Raw genomic sequence first — 19,743 nt, 5'->3', positions numbered from 1 at the left:
ATAAGATTTTGACAGAGGTGCTAATTTTTATTTTTTTATTTGGCTGTTACACCATTCAAAGTTTTAAAATCTTTTTAAATAAAACGATACAACTTTAAACAATCAAAATAAGACACCACCTCCAAATTTTATCATTTGAGATTAGGCTGGGCACTTAGTGGTAGTAGCGCTGATGCCTTCAATGAGATCTCAGATTTAACTCCCATTGGCTTATAAAAAAAAAACTCAAAATTTTATAATTTTGGTGTAAAATTTTTTTAAGATAGCATGAAAATCTATTTTTATATCTAATTATCAAATTTTGAACTCTAAAAATAGTTCAAATATATATAAACACATGAAAATCCTGAAAATAGACGGTTCAGATAATATGTTGCAAGATGCACTATATTCCGGACTCGAAATCTTATTCTTTTTCCTATCCATATTCTTTTTCAATGGGTTTTAGAAGTGCACCTTAATTCTATAGTTTAAGGTTGCAACCTTATATAAATTTTTCTAGTTTTAGATAAAAAAGGAGAGAAAAAAAATAAACATAAAAATAAAATGCTCCGGTCATCTCAACCTTGAGAATATGTATGGATGAAAAAAGGATCTTTAAGTATAAACAGTAGTTTAGGTACCATCCATTTTTCAAGGAGTTGCAGATATACTCAATCCACACTACGTTTAAAGTTCTATATTTTGTGATTGAGAGTATAAACATATCACCACCATTTTCAAGTTTTAAATTTCATAATTGAAAATAGAAAAACATTTTCAGAATATTGTAATGCATCTTCAAAATGTACACCTTGATTATTGGAAAAAGTTTATATGTAGTTGAACTTATAGAAGTATTTAATCACATAATTTATGCCGAATTCTATGAATTTAATACTGTTTTAAGGCGTGTTTAATAAGAGGACTTACTTTTCAGAACTTGCTAAAAACAAGCACCTTTATTCAAAAAAAAAAAATGTTACCTCTTTTGTGTTTAATAAAAAAAAAAGCATTTTTATTTATTAAAAAAAAAAATTCCGTGAAAAACCACGGAACTTGAAAAAGGAAAGATTTGCCTCCGTGAAAACCCGTTGAAAAGGCCTCATTTTCCCGCTCGCTGCTCTCCTCTGCTCGTGCACAGGTACCCTCTCATGCCTCTCTCTCCTACGTTCTCTCTCATCCCCGACCTTCTCTATCTCTTCAAACTCCGACAAAATCCCAACTCAAAGGGCTTCTTCCATTTTTCTGTGCCCTAATTTTGAAGCCATGGATGATTTTGCAGAAGAGCCTAATCAGGGCTCGAGCTCCTTCATCCAAAGCGAAGTATTTGCTCAACTCAACTCAAGCCACTGTGCACTGAAACCCTAGGATTTCTTCAGAAACCTCACACTAATGGAGCTCCGCTTTTTTCGCTGATTGATTATGTCCGGAATGCTCCTCCTGATGATTTGCAGTCATGCTTTGAGTATGTTTACTGAATCTTAGCACTTCTGTCGTCGATGGATAGATCAGTTCTGCAAGAATATGTGAGAAATGAAGGCAAATTGTTAGGATTTATGCTTAACTGAATGTTTCTGTAACTGTGTTTGGCCAGTATAATATTTCGATATGACCCTGAGAGAATTTTGAGGCTGTTTGGTAGGTTTTGTGACTGAATTGAATATTTTGTCTTTGTGCCCCGATAAGTGGGATAATCCATTTGATCATGTAAAAACTTGAGGCAAATCATTAGTGTTTGCATCCAGATTCCATTTTTTTTTCCCATTTTGTAAGCAGGAACTTGGCACAAATAATTAGAAATTTTGTCTGAATTATGAAATACCCACTGCTCATAACAAGTCTGTGATACTGGTTATTTGTTTGTGGCATTTGTAGTGGAAATGCTTATTTTATCGGAAGGTCACCTAGTTCTCGTCTGCATTTCATTTGTGTCTCGAAGATTTCTGGAGCAAATTGTTTGGGTTTTGGCCTGGATTACATGCTCATTAGTTTTACATAATTTGTATCTGCTTCTATTGCTTGTTTTTCACTATTTAAGTATTGTCATTTGGATCTCTATTTTTTTAAAAAAAAAATTGTTAGTGTTTTCTGTCCGATGGTGAAACAATTTGTACTCCAGGGTGGAATATGAAAATTTTGCCTGAATCAAACTTTGGTCTGGAATGATACGACATTCATATCATGTTTCTGGCATCATGTGGGAATTGAAAATTGATAAATTTACCTTAGCATTTCCAATTTTGAAAAGACTGCTGATGCTTAAACCATCCTGCACCCCATCAGTTTTTTTAAAAAAAAGAGGAAAAGGGATCCAATTCTTCTGCTGCAAAAATATTTTGTTTAAAAATTTACCGAATGTGGTTTTTTTTTTGGGATTTTCTGCACAACTAGAGAAAATATGGAATTGGTACGTGGTAATTATCTGACTAGTTTTGATAAAAAAAGTGATTCTCTGATTTTAGGGCTGTCTTGGTCATTGTATGCTTTTCCAATTTTGGTTGGGGTGTGAAAGTTGGAATTTGTTGAAATACAATACTAAGATTCACAATACTGGTGTATTTCATTGCTTCTGGGGATTCACATGGAGAAGACTAGTTTACGCCTTGTGCTAAAACCCTTAAACATATCATATATTTCTAAAGTTAAATTTTTAAAGAAAAGCAGGTCTTGCCCATAAATGTATGACTATCATTCATGAGGGTACTGGAATGTGTGTTGATTAATTGACATATTGTATCTCGAATGCTAGTTTATGTATTTTGCTTACGCTATGAGAATCCTTGTAGCTTATATTGTTCACTGGCTTTCTTGGATCATGTATCTTGCGGTGGGACCTGTTTCGCTCTATATATATTGTAAATGCAAAAAAGTTTGTCTATTAAGTAGACGGATATTTCTGGTTACATTTTTATTGACTATTCTTTATCCAACTTTTTTTTTGTTGTAATGCTTATTTTTGAGCTTTAATGATGTGCTAGTTTTCCATTTTCAGCTATGTCCTATTTCCCTTACTGCTTCTCCTCGATGCCGCCATTTGTTGCAGTCATCTTCTAAAGGTGACCCAAATAGAAACATAGGAGTGCAATCAGTGATAGGGTGGCAGAAGGTGTGTTTTAGTGTTTGGAACAAGTTTTAAAGAAGTGCCTTTTGGTTTCTGTGAATCAGGTATCTCCCTTCGTAGTTCTATGACACTTGCGAATTTCGAATGTAGATACATGTCATTTTAACCCATAGGTGATGGTTATATCCCATAAGTTGTGGTCAATCTAACCAATCTATAGTAACATACCAAATGTGTGACAAGTAAAAGGCCTGGACCTCGCTTATGTTTGTTCTGTAAAGATTGTGATAAAGCTATGTTTTCTGGTATATTATACTCATCAAATGCGTCATCTATGACTAGTCCCAGTTGCAATGTTTGTGCTCCTAATGGATTAGGAAACTAGTGATTTGGAACACAATATTGAATTGAGGTCGTGCTTGACATTGTCTAGAGCCTGCTTCAATTTTGAGGTGCAATGAAGTTTATCATGCAATATTACTTTACTTTCAATTTATATTTTATCCCAAAAAATAAAATTCAAAAAATTAATAAAAAAAATAATTAATATCTAGGTCTCAATTTTAACATTTTACATCTTGCCTATTACTTCTGCAGCTAATCCAACACAGATACCCATAACTTCTTAGTCTTTCAGCATGTTATCGAACACAGGTACTTAGAACTTACTTAACATTCCAGGGGGTTATCAAACACAGAAACCCAGAACTTCTTTAACATTCCAGCAGATTATCAAACACAAAGACCCAGAGCTTCTTACAACAACTTCTTTCTTCTCAGCAAAGAGGAACTTCCAATTTACAGTTCATGAACTTGCTTCCAATTATCAAACAGGCCCTAAAATATAGAATTGAGATGCACTTTATAAATCCATCATAAAAGATTGTTTTCATATTGAAAAACCCTCTAATTGATCATCTTGATATCAAAATGTATAAATATAAATAAATAAAATATTTCAAGTCCAAAAAATAGTACACCTTGCAATATGTTATTTGGATCGTATATTTTCAAGATTTTCATGTGTTTTATAGATCTACTTAATTTGAATTATTTTTGAAGTTCAAAATTTTATAATTAAAGGTAAAATTAGATTCTCAAACTATCAAATTTACACACAAAAAATACATTTTATGATAAAATTTAGAGGTGAATCTTACTTTAATTGTCATAACCTTTTAATAATTTTTTTTTAGTATTAATAAGATCTATACCATGCTCCTACCAAAATGAGTGTTACTAACGTTATATCCGGATTGAGGATTTTGTAATGCCCCTTGATTTGGACGCCTTATTTAAACTACCCTTGCTACTTATTTCCAAATCTACCCTAAAACACAAGGTGGAGAGCAAGAAAAATCATTAAACTCTCTGAGAAAACCCAATTTCCAGTTCACTCTGAGCTTCCATCTGATTTCCAGTTCTCTCACTCAGTGACTGATCAAATGGCGAAATCCATCAGTTTTAGAGAGCCAAGTTCTTCTCCTCTTGGTTTATGGAGGCTTGAAAACAAGTGGACTGGTTATTGAAGTTTGAAATTTCTCCTTTATGAATTTTAGATTCATGTGATTTGGTAAGTTTGAAGAGTCTTCTCTCTCTAACTTGTTTACCCTGTGATCTCTATTTTTAAGAGAGAGAGAGAGAGTAACTCAATCTTGGGCATTAACTACTGTAGAAGAACTGAGGAGATGAACTCTACAATGTTCTAAGCATTTTTTGATTCCATTTCTAAGCATATTTCTCACGGCTTGGGTTCCTGACCTTGAAAGGCAGCTAAACTACCTCAAACCACAAAACAATTAAGTTTGTGAAAAGTGAATGCGGAAACAATTCCATTTGCCTCAATAAAAAGGTATAATCTTTCTCTTGACGACAACAGGCCTAGCAAAAAATGGGGGCAAATGGCAAGTCTCTGCATTTAGTTATATTACTCTGTTCATTTCATGGACTTTTCCCTTGTTTTTTCAAGTTTGCAAGAGAACAATATCAATAAGAAACTTCCGGTTCCAAAAAATTATTATTTTTTATATTTATTTTTAGCTCACTGATGATGGTAAATTGGTGGTAATGTGCAATGGGTATTTGACTCAATCTGTTGTTCTTAGACCTGTTTGGGCACACCAAATTTTGGCAACATGGCTAATTTTTCATACACCTGTCGAAGAGTATAGGTGTTCACCAAAATTTGGCAATATCGCTATTTCTTCATATGCTTCTCGAAGAATATGGTTGTTCCTGCTGTTTGGAAGCAATGCTTATTGCTTTCGAAGGTTCACAGATGAATTATAACCACAAAATAGAGAAAAAAAACAGAGCAAACATAAACGTCCCACAATGGAAGAAAATAAACAAAGAAATGGCGTCCTTTTTTTACATGAATAAACTATCTTAGAAGGGAAAAATGATAAGCCGAATCCAATGATCCACAGTGCAGAATATGGGGTTTTCTTGGACACTCAGTTTTATGTGAATTAGTGTGTATCAATGACATTTGGTCTATTGAAGTTTTTGGAGTTGATTCTATAAACATCATCTAACTTAGCTGTGGTTTACATTTTACTATGCCTTTATTGATTATAGTTGATGAATATGTAATGAATTTATTCATTTTTTCCTGATCATTTTTTGTGATTTAGTGTTTCTTGACCGAAAATTGCAGTCAAAGATTCATCAGAAATGTGGAATTAATTTACTGTAATGTCATTCTCTATAAATTGTCTACCCTCTCTGCTTTTTCTATCCACGTTAATATGAATTTTAAGGGGACCAATGCTCTGAATTAATCATCATTGTTTATTTCTGAAATGTAAACTACATCATACTTTCTCTGTAATTAGTGAAGCTTCTTTAAATGTGCCTCCATTCATGTGTTAGAAACCAGAAAAGCCATGGCCATTACATTCTCTTGCAAGTTCAAAGATACATGTATGATGTTGTACCCTGGCAGGAAATCCATAAATCTCGTGGATTGTTTATATGGTAAGGTAGAATTTTTCATTTCTTCTCTCATGGATGCTTCAGTTCCCTTTTGTTTTTACTGTAATTTGGTTCCTACCAATGATAAAAAGGGAAAAGGAAGATATTGGATTCTTACTTTTATGTGCCCATAAATTTTCTCGGTTTGTTTTTCTATTTGACCAACATTTTCTTTTAAATGAGAGCATGGGGTGATTAGTTTAGGTACTTGGTTAATTTTTAAGCTGGGGCTTGAGGTGAATGAGGAGGTATTTTAAATGTTTCGTCCCTTTTGACATTTCTTTTATTGCTATTATGATCATGGAAGTACGCTGGTTATATTCCTTTTTTCATTTATGTGTTGATTGATTTGCTAGTTGATGACTTGTCATATGGAGAAAGCATACTGTGCAGGTGTTTGATAAAAGGTACATTGCTAGGATGTGTAAATTATGTTCTTATTTATAGTCTGGAGATTAACTTTACATTGGGTGAATGTTCATCATTGAGAACTTAAGTTGATCTATACCTTTTGTCATCATGAACAAACAATGGATGTCTTGGTGCTGTGCCTTGAACAACACACTAATAGTGTATGATGTACTTTTCCTCTCATGTATGCTTTTCAGATCATAGTGAATTTGTTTGGATTTCTGTATATTTTCTATGCTATTCTTTGTCATATATTGATTTTCTTGATGATTTTTTAATTTCTTTCATGCTCAGGATGTCAATGCCAATTTTCCTTAGATGTAACGATCCAATTTTTTTTATAAAAACTGGAAAATAATAATAATAGTAATAATTTTAAAAGATACCAGTAATATATTGATAATTTTATGTTATTAATATAAATATTGATTAACAATAAATAATGTGATATTGTTGTTAAATAAGTTAATCCTAAAAAATTGTCGCACCTTTGTTAATATATCATTGCATAATAATTGAGGGTTTATCTTTATAAAATGGACATTCGGTCCACCTTCTTTTTCTCTTAGTTTTACCTCTCATTAAGTGGCCTGGCATCTAAGCAAGCTCATTTCATTTAAATTTGACACCTCCTTTATGAGGTGTTAGGTGTACTCTCTCTCTAAAACGCTCTTTCTCTCTCTAGGGCAAACTCTTAAGTTCTTTACTCAGTACTCCTTTAGAGCTCACTGTGGAAGCTTGAGGAGATTGTGTAAGGAGGAGTTGGGAGCACTATTTCTCATCAAGTAGGTGGATTTAGAAGCTATGTATTACTAATTTTATTCAAGCATGAGGTGTAGAAGAGTAGAATGTAGGAACATGTGTATGGATGTGCAAGAGTAAGCTTGAAATCTTGGAAATTAAGTGTTAGAATCCATGCTTGGTTAGCCTTTGTTAATTGTGAAAATGTTTGTCAAATCTTCCTGTGAATTTAGTTAAGTTGAAGAAGGTTTTGACTGAATATTAGACTTTGGCTTGAAAGACATTATTTATGCTTTAGTAGGTAGTAAAATTGGGGAATGAATTGGGAAGTCAAATTTCCAAGAATTGTGGGTGTTTTTGTATCGAATTGTTCAGTGGCCATGGACTCAAATCGGTCTTGAATGAAAGATATGCTTGTCTAATATAATTTTTTTTCTTGTACTATCTTGAAATTCTTCATATTTTAGGATTTACAGTCCATAGTGTGTGAATACGTCACTGTTGACAAACAACAAAAATTCCAGCCACTGTCACCTACTTTTTACCGAACTTTTTGCCAACCAATAAGTGTCCAAATACCTACAAATCACCGCCATTTGAACTGTATATGCGTTTACTATAATAGTCATGTTAAAACCATGCTTAAATTCTTCATGAATGAGAAGCTATACTCTCAATTATGTAAATAGGTCACTGTAGAGAGTTTTAATAAATTGCAGAATTGATGTTCCTATGTTCATGGATTTTAAACGACCAAATGATGCCCATTTTCTTCCAAACCACAGTCATTTTAAAGAGTTATGAGTAAGCTTGAAATTACATGTTGAGCACTTTTCGAAATTCTTCCTAATTTGAGAGTTGCACGATTAAATGCGAAGATATGTAACTGTGGGTAGCTATTATGGAAACTCAGAACTGATGTCATTGTTGCCACCAATTTTGACTGACCAAAAGAGATCCTTTTTCTTCTAAATCACCACCACTTGAAAGGTTTATGGGAACACTCAAAATTGCATGTAAAGACTTTTGTGAAAACCCCCTTATATTGAAAGCTACGCCCATTTTATGGGGATTAGGTCACTATTGACAGAACTTTCCAGAAATTGTGCATACTCAAGTATGAATGCTATTTAGTGAATGTTATATGATATTCAATTAGTGAATGTGAATGCTATGCAGTGAATGAAATGCTATTTAGTAAGTGTTATGTGATATTCAATTGGTGAATGTGAATGCTATGCAGCAAATACCATGAAAGGGATGTGAATGCTATTTAGTGAATGTTATGTGATATCTAAATAGTGAATGTGCATACTTATGTAACGAGTATCATGACATGAGTGTGAGTGTTAATTAGTGAGTGCCATGTAATATTCATGTGTTGAATTCCATATAATGCATGCTATGCAATGAAATTCTATGTGCTGACAATGTGAAAGGCTTGAGTGCTAAAGTGTGAATGCTAAGTGAAGAGTGATCTGAAGGCATGCTCCAAGCATGACCCTTTTTGTGATTGATAATATTGAAGTGATTCAGTGACGCCACGCACGGGTTACCCGTGGTGGTATGATGTGACTTGATAATAGAGTAAGGCCGGCAATGTTTGTTAAGTCCCTGTAGGATAGGAGGGGAATTAGGTGGAAAGTGTAATGGATGGGTCGCGCCCCCCGAAATTTAGTGTATTATAAGAAGTAAATAGTAAACCGTGCCTTGCAAGGCAAATTTCTGTCAAAGCCCCAAAGCATGCTGGGGACTGTGTGTGTAAGTGTGAGGGCATTATCGAATAGGACACTCATTGTCATTGTACTCTCGTCTGAGTGATGATAGAAGTCCTAAACAATGGGATTTGACTTGGCCGGATGAATAGGGCTTCTATTTCAGGAATAGGTGAATCTAAGGAGTGAGTGGTTAATGATTGGATGTGTGAATGTGAATGATGATAGTTATATTGATTATATGATAGTCATGATGTTCGATATGCCATTCGTGATGATTATATTGATAAGATTGTTAAATTGAATACGTTTTCCACTATGATTGCTTATTGTCAAAAGAATTATTCATGATGCCTGGATGGATATATCACTGATGCATAGCAACTAGATCCTCTTACTGGGCTTTATAGTTCATTCCTCTTTTTCCATCCCGGTAGAGTAGAAGCTGCAGATCAAGAATAGCCGGTAGGGTGATCGATACGGTTGACGAAGGCTCGTACTTGCCAAGGAGATTGTTTTTGCTTGTATGTGTTTAGTGGTTGTGGGCCATGTTTTTGTCTATATTGAAGTTAAATGTGGTGTACCTAGGCCTTCGATGCCTTGAACAATTATATTACTCCAAGTTGTTTATGTAATAATCTAAGTTTCAATTTTATTTTACTTAGATCTTGTGCATTTTTTTATAAAGTTTCTTTACTTTCTTTGTTTGCTTGGTTTACTGATTTATTAAAGCAACGCGCCACTCCGACTTGAGTAGCGTTCGCTACCTCTGAATCACGAACCCGTACTCTGCCACCCTCCGATGAGAAAGGTAGGGGCAGGGAGTGGGGTCGTGGCAGTTATGGTATCATAGCAGCCAGGATAGGAGCCTTGGCTTAGAGAGTTGTAGAAGTGTCTCTAGAATTGCTTTGGCTAGGTTGGTGACTGGGTGTTCCTGTTTTAGGTCGGAGATGCCGAGGACTCGGACCAATAATGCGAGCTCCAACAATGAGAATGCCGAGGCCCTCGGTGAAGTTTTCAAGATTTTGGGAGCCATGACCCAGACGATGAAGGAGAATATGTCGGCTTTGACTGCCTCTGAGCCAAGACTTTATGATAGTAGTTTTGTTGAGAAGTTTAAGAAGTTAGGGCCACCCACCTTTGCAGGACTTGATGGAGTAGAGAAAGTCGAGAGATGACTGATGCAGGTTGAGAAGATCTTTGAAGTCCTGCAATGCACTGAGGAACAGAAGGTTAGGCTGGGAACCTTCATGTTAGAAGGAGATGTTGAGCATTGGTGGGGCTCAGTGAAGCAATCATGGGAACGGTCAGGGACAAAAGTAAACTGGGACACTTTTCTGGAGGCCTTTAATGAGAAGTACTTCCCTGATTCTGTAAAGGAGAGGAAAGAAGTAGAGTTTATAGAATTGCAACAAGGGAAGTTAACAGTGGAGCAGTATGCGGCTAAGTTTTTAGAATTGTCTCGATATGCGCCGCATGTTATCAATATGGAGGCTCAAAAAGTAAATAAGTTTGAGAGGGGCCTTATGCTGGATATTCGAGGAAGAATAATGGCGGCCAATCTTAAGACTTTTTCCCCACTGGTGGATCTGGCCAGGAAAATAGAGAGAGATTGTGATGAATACCGACTGAGGAAGGAGCAGCACAAGACAAGGCCCACGCCTTCGAGAGATTTCCAAGAGAGAGGAGATCAGAGACATGACAACGCCCAGAGGACTTTTCAGGGCGATATTAGACAGAAGCAGCCAGTGCCATGTGGTTCTTGTGGGAAGCTCGGTCACGCGGCTCCCGAGTGCTGGCTAAGGACGAAGCCATGTTTTAAGTGTGGCAAACTGGGCCACTTGATCAGAATTGCCTCGTGATGGGAGCCGAGCCTAAGCCAAGGACTCAAGGCCGAGTGTTTGCACTTGTAAATCACGAGGCAAGGGGTTCCACCCCAGAGAACCAAAGTAAGCCCTTTGATTGTTATATGAGATGCTAGGATTCTGTTTGATCATGATTGCTTTTCTGTTATGTTATGGCATCATTTTGATAGTGTGATGTGATGTGGTATGATATGTGATATGAGGAGATATGCGATGATAAGTGATATGTGTTTGATTGCATTGCCATACTATGATATGAGATTTGATTAGTCTGCTTTGAGCGTATTACATGACCATAATTGATAACAGTTAGGTGCTTGCTTTGAGCATATTACAAGGCCTGATTTTGTGATTCTGTCGGCATGCTTTGAGAGTATTGCATTGCCCAACTTGTGATTGGCCTGCTTTGAGCGTATTGCATGGCCAATGATGTGTGATAGTTGGCATGCTTTGAGCATATTGCATGACCAATGATGTGTGACAGTCAGCATGCTTTGAGCGTATTGCATTGCTTGACTTGTGATATGAAATTTGATTGGCCTGCTTTGAGTGTATGGCATGGTCAATGATGTGTGACAGTCGGCATGCTTTGAGCGTATTGCATTGCCTGACATGTGATATGAAATTTGATTGGCCTGCTTTGAGTGTATTGCATGGCCAATGATGTGTGATAGTTGGCATGCTTTGAGCGTATTGCATGGCCAATGATGTGTGACAGTCGACATGCTTTGAGCGTATTGCATTGCCTGACTTGTGATATGAAATTTGATTAACCTGCTTTGAGTGTATTGCATGGTCAATGATGTGTGACAGTTGACATGCTTTGAGGGTATTGCATTGCCCGACTTGTGATATGAAATTTGATTGGCCGGCTTTGAGTGTATTGCATGGCCAATTATGTGTGATAGTTGGCATGCTTTGACCGTATTTGCATGGCCAATGATGTGTGACAGTGGGCATGCTTTAAGCGTATTGCATTGCCCGACTTGTGCTATGAAATTTGATTGGCCTGCTTTGAGTGTATTGCATGGTCAATGATGTGTGACAGTTGGCATGCTTTGAGCGAATTACATTGCCCTACTTGTGATATGAAATTTGATTGGCCTGCTTTGAGTGTATTGCATGATCAATGATGTGTGACAGTCGGCGTGCTTTGAGTGTATTGCATTGCCCGACTTGTGATATGAAATTTGATTGGCCTGCTTTGAGTGTATTGTGTGGTCAATGATGCGTGGCAGTCGGCATGCTTTGAGCATATTGCATTGCTCGACCTATAATATGAGATTTGATTGGCATACTTTGAGTGTATTGTATTGCTTAACTTGTGATTCATAGCTTAGTGTGTTAACCTATGATTGAATTCTGGGGGCGGGAACTCTTGGGTATCTGACTCAGATCTATGTCTTGTGTGTTTGTGTGTTAGAGTCGAATTTGATTCTTTTGGATGCTTAGGATTTTGGACACCCTTCTAGGCATAAGATGGTTGTGGGTGTGTGCTTGCCTCAGTAGGTTGTTTGGAGAGAAGTGCCATTGTTAAACCCCCATTTGTGTGATGATCAACTATACGATTTTGAGGACAAAATCCCTTTTTAGGGGGGGATGATGTAATAATCCAAACTTTTTTTTATAAAAACTGGAAAATAAAAATAAAAAATAAAAATAATAATAGTAATAATTCTAAAAGATACCAGTAATATATTGATAATTTTATATTATTAATATAAATATTGATTAACAATAAATAATGTGATATTATTGTTAAATAAGTTTGTCCTAAAAAATGGTCGCACCCTTGTTAATATATCATTGCATAATAATTGAGGGTTTATCTTTATAAAATGGACATTCTGTCCACCATCTTTTTCTCTTACTTTTACCTCTCATTAAGTGGCGTGGCATCTAAAGCAAGCCCATTTCATTTAAATTTGACACCTCCTTTATGAGGTGTTAGGTGTACTCTCTCCCTAAAACTCTCTCTCTCTCTCTCTCTCTAGGGCAAACTCTTAAGTTCTCTACCCACTACTCCGTTAGAGCTCGCTGTGGAAGCTTGAGGAGACTGTGTAAGGAGTTGGGAGAACTGTTTCTCATCAGGTAGGTGGATTTAGAAGCTATGTATTACTGATTTTATTCAAGCATGAGGTGTAGAAGAGTAGAATGTAGGAACATGTGTATGGATGTGCAAGAGTAGGCCTGAAGTCTTGGAAATTAAGTGTTAGAATCCATGCTTGGTTAGCCTATGTTAATTGTGAAAATGTTTGTCAAATCTTCCTGTGAATTTAGTTAAGTTGAAGAAGGTTTTGACTGAATATTAGACTTTGACTTGAAAGACATTATTTATGCTTTAGTAGGTAGTAAAATTGGGGAATGAATTGGGAAGTCAAATTTCCAAGATTTGTGGGTGTTTTTGTATCGAATTGTTTAGTGACCAAATGGTGGCAAAATGGACCCAAATCGGTCTTGAATGAAAGATATGTTTGTCTAATATAATTTTACTTCTTGTACTATCTTGAAATTCTTCATATTTTAGGATTTGCAGTCCATAATGTGTGAATGTCACTGTTGACAGACAACAGAAATTCCAGCCACGGTCACCTACTTTTTACTGAACTTTTTGCCAACCAATAAGTGTCCAAATACCTCCAAATCACCGCCATTTGAACCGTATATGCGTCTACTATAATGTTCATGAGAGATTTGTTCATATGATTCTTGAATGAAATGGAATTCCAAATTTTATTTGCGCCTTTGGGACTGCAATAATCTAACCTCCTTGAAGTTAAAGTGTATGCCAGAAGCCTTTTCATTGGAGGGTCAGCTAGTGTTATTTCCTCCAATCTTTGTTATGTAAATGTGACATTCCGATCCCAGTAAAATATTTGGAAAATGATAGATTTTATGAATTAATCACTTAATCATAGGAGCTACCGCTAATCTAGCGGCTAAGCGTAATCCAGAGCTCCTGAAGAAAGGTGATTACTTCTAATGTTAAAGTATGTGATTACACCACATTGTACTATGTGGCCAGGTGTTGAACTTGGGGTGTTTAATGAATTATTTAATTATTTTTGTTCACATCGAAACAAATCATTGGCCTAGCAAAGCAAGCATGGACCAGCTGAGTTTCTCTTTAAAATGGGCTTCTAAAATTCCTTTTGATGTGCAAGCCATTTAGTTTAACCCATTCTTAGTTGGTCAAAACTGTTGATCTGCATATTCTTTGCTTCTCAAAATATACCCGGATTGCCTCACTTTCTTGTTTGGGATCTTTTGGTTATATTGGCTCAGAAGTGCTTCTTGTCAGCCCATAAGTACTTTCACGTTTAATACATGGGCGTGTACATATAATACATGTCCATGCACATATATTTTTATAAGACGTGTATGATATGTGTGGGCCAACTCATGTAAGCGAATCTTTTCACTCTAGGGTAAATGTTCTAACTTATCAATTTTCATCCCCTGGGGAACTGCTTGCAAGTCCATGGACCTTTTTCTATTAATTTTATCCTTTTGGGATTATGTAATTTCAGTTAGGAATGATTACATTTCGATGTTTATTTGACTAAGTTGTTTGATTGCTGCGAATTTTAGTTGTGGTATGGTTTCCTGATGGAAGTGGGGTTTGATTAGATGTGTCTGTGCCATTGCTGACATTCAATTGCTTTTTTCTCTCTTTTATTTGCTTGGTTTTGATGTTTCTTTCCATAGCAAGAAAAATGTGTTTCAATCAGCAACTTCATGATTCAGCATCATGCACCCTCAATTTGTCTTGTGGACTAGAACTTCAAATCATGTTTTTCATAGAGAGTTCTGCAGCAGTATATTTAGACTGTGGTGTTATATTTTCTTCTTGTTGAATCATTAGTTTATGTTTTGGTATTTGTTCTAGTCTTTTGGTCATTAGGAGTTTAGTTGCATGGGCGTTAATTCTGTCTTCTAATCCGTTTGTAGTTTGAAGAGGCAGATAGTGCGGTGGGGGAATGCGCAGGTGGAGCAGGTTGGAAGAGGACCGACTCGTTGAATTAATACGCCTATGTGGAGGTGGACATTGCCAAAGACAATTGAAGCAAATCCATGCTTATTTACTTGTAAATGGACAATCCCAGAACAACTTCCTCCTCACTAAGCTCATACGCACCCTTGTATCAGCCAGGTGCTTAGGCTACGCGCACTCCATCCTCGACAGTGTTTCCAACCCAAATGCTTTCTTGTGGACTGCAATGATAAGAGCATACTCCCAAACACATGATCATGCACAGGCGGAACAAGCTCTTCTCCTATATACTCAAATGCAAAAACAAGCAACTCCACCCTTAACCTTCACATTGTCCTCCACCTTGAAGGCTTGTGCTAGATTGGCTTCCCTGCACACAGGCAAACATCTCCACACTCATGTCATAGTGCATGGTCTCCACTCAGACACATTTGTCCAGACCACTCTTGTTGACATGTACGCTGCATGCGGGAACACGGCTGATGCGCAACTCTTGTTTGATAGGATGTCTATCAAAGATATCCAAGCTTGGAATACAATGATCGCGGGGTATGTGAGGTCGGGTGACTTGACAAGTGCCCTTTCGTTGTTTCACCAAATGCCTGAGCAAAACGCCCATTCAAGGGTTGAGATTGTAATGGGGTATGCTAAGGTTGGGAACATGGAACCTGCTCGTCGCTTGTTTGAATCTTTGGCTCATAGAGATAGAAGTATCCTTCTTTACACTGCCATGATTGTGGGGAACGCCAAGTGTGGGGACATTAAAATTGCACGTTCCATGTTTGATGACATGGTGGAGAGAGATGTGCCCTCTTGGAATGCCATGATTGCTGTTTACGCTCAGAACGGGCGTAGTCATGAAGCCCTAGATCTCTTCCGCCTGATGTTACAAGAGGGAGGAGGGTACCAAAACCAATTAAGACCTAATCAGGCTACAATGGCAAGTGTAATCTCGGCTTGTGCACAGTCTGGAGCTCCTGGCCTCGCTAAATGGGTCGGCGATTTTTTAAGTAAGACTGGGATGCAGCTCGATGCCCGTGCAATGACTGCTCTCATAGACATGCATGCCAAATGTGGGAACCTAGATGAGGCTCAAAAGGTGTTTCGAGAATTAAAAGAGAGAGATGTGGTTTCATATAGTGCCATGATCTCGGGGTTTGCCATCCATGGGCGTGCCCTCGAAGCAATCCAGCTCTTCTCAGAGATGTTGTCACAAAGCTCTCTAGGGTTGAAGCCCGATGGTGTCAGCTTCATTGGTGTATTGACTGCATGCAGCCACGCGGGTTTGGTGGAGGATGGATATCGATATTTTGAGCTCATGTGCCAAGAGTATTCCATCCCACCAACCCCTGATCACTATACATGCATGGTCGACCTTCTTGGTCGAGCTGGACGCATAGAAGATGCATACAAGTTCATACAGAAAGGCATCACAGTGATGGGTGGAAAAATTGGGGACCATGCTGGTGTTTGGGGGGCCTTGCTTAGTGCATGTAGGTTGATGCATGATGTTAATAACAGTCATAATGATTATTTGGTACAAATTGCAGAGACTGCAGCATATCATCTTTTCGAATTGGAGTCAGAAAATGCGGCAAATTTTGTGATGCTCTCTGATATCTATGCAAAGGCGAAGAGGTGGGAGGAGGTGGGCAAGGTTCGGGAGATGATGAGGCGCAAAGGAATAAGAAAGGCACCAGGTTGTAGTTGGACAGAGTCAGAGGATGGTGTGGTTCACAAATTTACCACAGGGGATACTTCACACCCCCTTTCAAATGTTATACATGAATCGTTGGGGGAGCTCATGCAAGAGCTCAAGGACAAGGAGGGGTTTGTGCCCAAAATTGAGTTGGTTTTGCATGATGTGAGTGATCTAGAGAAGGAGCAGCTCCTCATGTGCCATAGTGAGAAGCTGGCCATTGTTTTTGGGCTCATTACAAGTGATCATAATACCCCAATCCAAGTTATGAAGAATTTGCGGGTTTGCGAAGATTGCCATAGTGCCATTAAGAAAATATCCAAGATCAAGAGGCGTGAAATCCTTCTTCGGGACAATATTCGTTACCATCATTTCAAGGATGGTACTTGTTCATGTGGGGACTACTGGTGACTCCACAAAAGTGCTTGATATTTGCACCGGTGGTATTTTCTTGTCTGCTAGAGAGAGATCAAAAGTGACCCAGTCCTAGATGGAATGATTTGGACCCATCTCCAGTGTCATCCTACGATGGTTGGTGGAGATAATCTATGTCTTAATCAAAACTCAAATGTAATGATTCGGACCCCATCTCCGCTGTCAGACAAACTCAGATGGAATTTATGCATCATCTCTACCAGCCATCATAGGAATGGTTCCCAGTGAAATATTCTTACTTTTCAAATGTTTTTGAGCTCATGGGGTGAACCCAAAGCCTAGTGGTTTATTTTCTTATAGTTGGTGTCTCTTTAGAATTTTCATTTGTGCAGGAGACTCAGAGTGTCTGTTAGGGCTATGTAGTGGGCTTCCTCAACTACTCATCCGTCAGGAATCCTGAAGGATCAAGTAATGTATGCACAATCTTTAACTATTTCCTTTTCTAGAGTTTGTTATTTATCATTATTTCCTTCATTCGAGTTGTTATTCCACAAGTTTTTGTTGAGCACAGGATCTAGTTATGTATTTCTTTTGCAGTCTCTAATATGGGGACAACAAATCGTGCAAGTATTGGCCTATATACACTGCCAAAATTTGGGAATGTGCGGGTCAACTCCATTGGTTTTCTGCCTGGACAATTTACCTCGCTTCAACAAACTCAACCATCTCAAGATTATCCTTCTTTCTCTTGACTCATCAGTTTCTTGTGAGTGATAATGCCCTTGGTGAGTTCTAGTTTGTTGTTACATGTATCAAATTTACCAGTTTATTACTTTTTGGATGCCTCCCTATTTAGGACGTTGTGTTTTAGATCCCCAGTTTTTTGAGATTTGCTTTTTTTTTGTTGCATTCACAGGGTGTATTTTTGGAAACAGTTACCTTTGGATGAGCATGTGGACATCTACGAAATGCTTTTTTGCGAACTCAGGGCAGCTGGTGAAATAGTCAAAGATTCTGAATTAGTTTGACAGGTCACTCGAAAATACGGCAGCTCATTTTTCTTGCAAAGTTGTTTACAAAATGATTGCCCCTTCTTTGATGTTTAATACATGCCATTGTTATTTTGTTCTATGTAAACTCCACATCTTTGTCTTGACATCTTTGTTTTAGTAGGCTGGTTCTGAGACCGATGCTTTATTTATATGTTTCAAGCTATGCAAGTGCATTTCTTGGGCTTTTAACAGTAATATCATGTTTCCTTGTATATTTAAAATGGCTTAAGTGCCCTCAGATTGGTTGCTCAGTCATGCATTATGCCTGCTCTGCAACATTTTTTGTTTAATTCGGGCTTTGAGCATCTTCTTCTTTTTTAGAGTTTGAATCTAAAGGATGCTTTATTTGAGAGCCCAACTGTTGAAAGGCTTGGCCGATTCTACTATTGGCAATGCCAGTTTGACATGGACCACTATTCGTAGGCACCCCTTCTAGAATCAAACCCCACTTTCTTGCAAAATGCCACTAATGTCAGTGATATATGCCTAATTGATTCAGGTCCATAACTATGGGTTCCAATCACTGTTGGAAAAACCGGGCGATCTTACCGCTAACCTCCTTGGTGGTTTTGGTGATCAACCGGCATTTAAAAGAAAAAAAATTCATATATACATATATATATATATAAATTCTAAAAAACAAGGAATTTGATTTGTAATGTAATTTTTAATATTCTTTACATTACAAATTATTTTGGTCATTAATACTCACTTGTATATTTTCTCATCTTTTTCAGAAAATTTTAAAAATACCCTTAGACACAAATAGATTTGTTGAAATTTATTTTTTTCATTAATTTTCAACTTCATTTGTATGTGTTTTATTTTAATCATTCTTTATATGTTTTTTATATTTTAGTAGATTCTTTTTTGTATTTTTTTTATTTTTTAAACACTTTTTTGGCCACCAGGAACTTGCCTTGTTAGAGTGGTTGAATCGGCCGATTTACCGGTTAGGCCGGTTAAACCGCTTTCGGGCTCATGTTCGATTAACTGTTCCAGTTCGATTTTGCGAACACTGGTTTCAATGCATGAGAGCACTTGCCAATAAGGCCATGTTAATAAGTATTACACAAAAGAAATCAATTATAGGCACTAATACAATTAGATCAGCTATTCATAGACAAACTTGGGATGTGTGATCCCAAGTCAGATTCGTTCAGGATTATGGGATCCTTTTCTATGAGATCAATTACAGTCACTAATACAATTAGATCAGCTATTCATAGACAAACTTGGGATGTGTGATCCCAGGTCAGATCCGTTCAGGATTATGGGATCCTTTTCTATGAGATAGGAAAGAAACAAAAAACCTCTATATTGGTGTAGAATTAATATGGAATGATGAATGTCTATTTTCAATATTTTAAAAATCAATGATCTGGATTAAAACCAGTCGATTTAGAATCATAATCAATTGAGTCGATCCAGATCCAATAAAATATCAAGAATTGGCAAGTTCCTAATTGTTAGTAAATTCAATTTTCAATGTTTTATATAATAATCACCTATTGATTTTTAGATGATTCCTAAAATTTTAGAATGAAAAAATCATCCCAAATAGGTAGTCTAAGGGACTATATACTCTCAGGGGGGCATACCATCATGCCCAATTCTAAAATGTCACAAGAAGTTGCAAGCTTCATAAATTTTGAATTGATTTAGATGACATTAAATAATTTGAGCGTCAAATTGGGTTTTTATCGTCATATATTTATTCATCTATTTAGACGAATGAGATAAGGAAAATGAATTATTGACTGTGAAGTGAAATTAATGGACAACAAACACTCAGACAAGACCAGAGATAGGTCATCAAGATTTACATATTTTTTGTAAAATAATGAAAAACTATAATTCAATACCATTATT

The 19,743-nt window shown here is 36.9% G+C and overlaps 2 protein-coding genes across 45 annotated transcripts; both read left to right on the top strand.

Annotated features, from left to right (window-relative positions):
• Positions 1-679: 679 nt before the first annotated feature.
• Positions 680-18,066, top strand: LOC18435414 (pentatricopeptide repeat-containing protein At5g66520). Of its 44 annotated transcripts, XM_088853950.1 has the most exons (10): positions 1,048-1,123; positions 1,265-1,447; positions 2,975-3,147; positions 5,918-6,022; positions 6,376-6,426; positions 12,746-12,842; positions 14,703-16,887; positions 17,212-17,292; positions 17,417-17,585; positions 17,736-18,066. In XM_088853950.1, the coding sequence occupies exon 7, from the start codon at positions 14,732-14,734 to the stop codon at positions 16,853-16,855; it is 2,124 nt and encodes a 707-aa protein (XP_088710076.1). In that variant the 5' UTR covers positions 1,048-1,123; positions 1,265-1,447; positions 2,975-3,147; positions 5,918-6,022; positions 6,376-6,426; positions 12,746-12,842; positions 14,703-14,731; the 3' UTR covers positions 16,856-16,887; positions 17,212-17,292; positions 17,417-17,585; positions 17,736-18,066. The 44 variants fall into 44 exon arrangements, with proteins under 44 accessions (XP_088710072.1, XP_088710069.1, XP_020523560.1 ...); XM_088853922.1 differs by having other exon boundaries at positions 14,703-17,292; positions 17,417-17,604; XM_088853935.1 differs by lacking the exons at positions 5,918-6,022; positions 6,376-6,426; positions 12,746-12,842 and adding an exon at positions 7,116-7,215 and having other exon boundaries at positions 17,417-17,604.
• Positions 10,068-10,748, top strand: LOC110007368 (uncharacterized). The gene has a single exon (XM_020667963.1). The coding sequence runs from the start codon at positions 10,068-10,070 to the stop codon at positions 10,746-10,748; it is 681 nt and encodes a 226-aa protein (XP_020523622.1).
• Positions 18,067-19,743: the final 1,677 nt, after the last annotated feature.

Source organism: Amborella trichopoda, chromosome 12 (assembly GCF_054954075.1).
Source record: "Amborella trichopoda isolate Santa Cruz 75 chromosome 12, AtrichopodaSantaCruz75HAP2 v2.0, whole genome shotgun sequence".
NCBI lineage: Eukaryota > Viridiplantae > Streptophyta > Magnoliopsida > Amborellales > Amborellaceae > Amborella > Amborella trichopoda.
This window is presented reverse-complemented; position numbering and strand designations above follow the sequence as displayed.

Bases quoted from the DNA above. Each gene is read 5' to 3' on its own strand.
- LOC110007368 (XM_020667963.1), top strand. From the start codon at position 10,068: ATGCAGGTTGAGAAGATCTTTGAAGTCCTGCAATGCACTGAGGAACAG.
- LOC18435414 (XM_088853946.1), top strand. From the start codon at position 14,732: ATGCGCAGGTGGAGCAGGTTGGAAGAGGACCGACTCGTTGAATTAATA.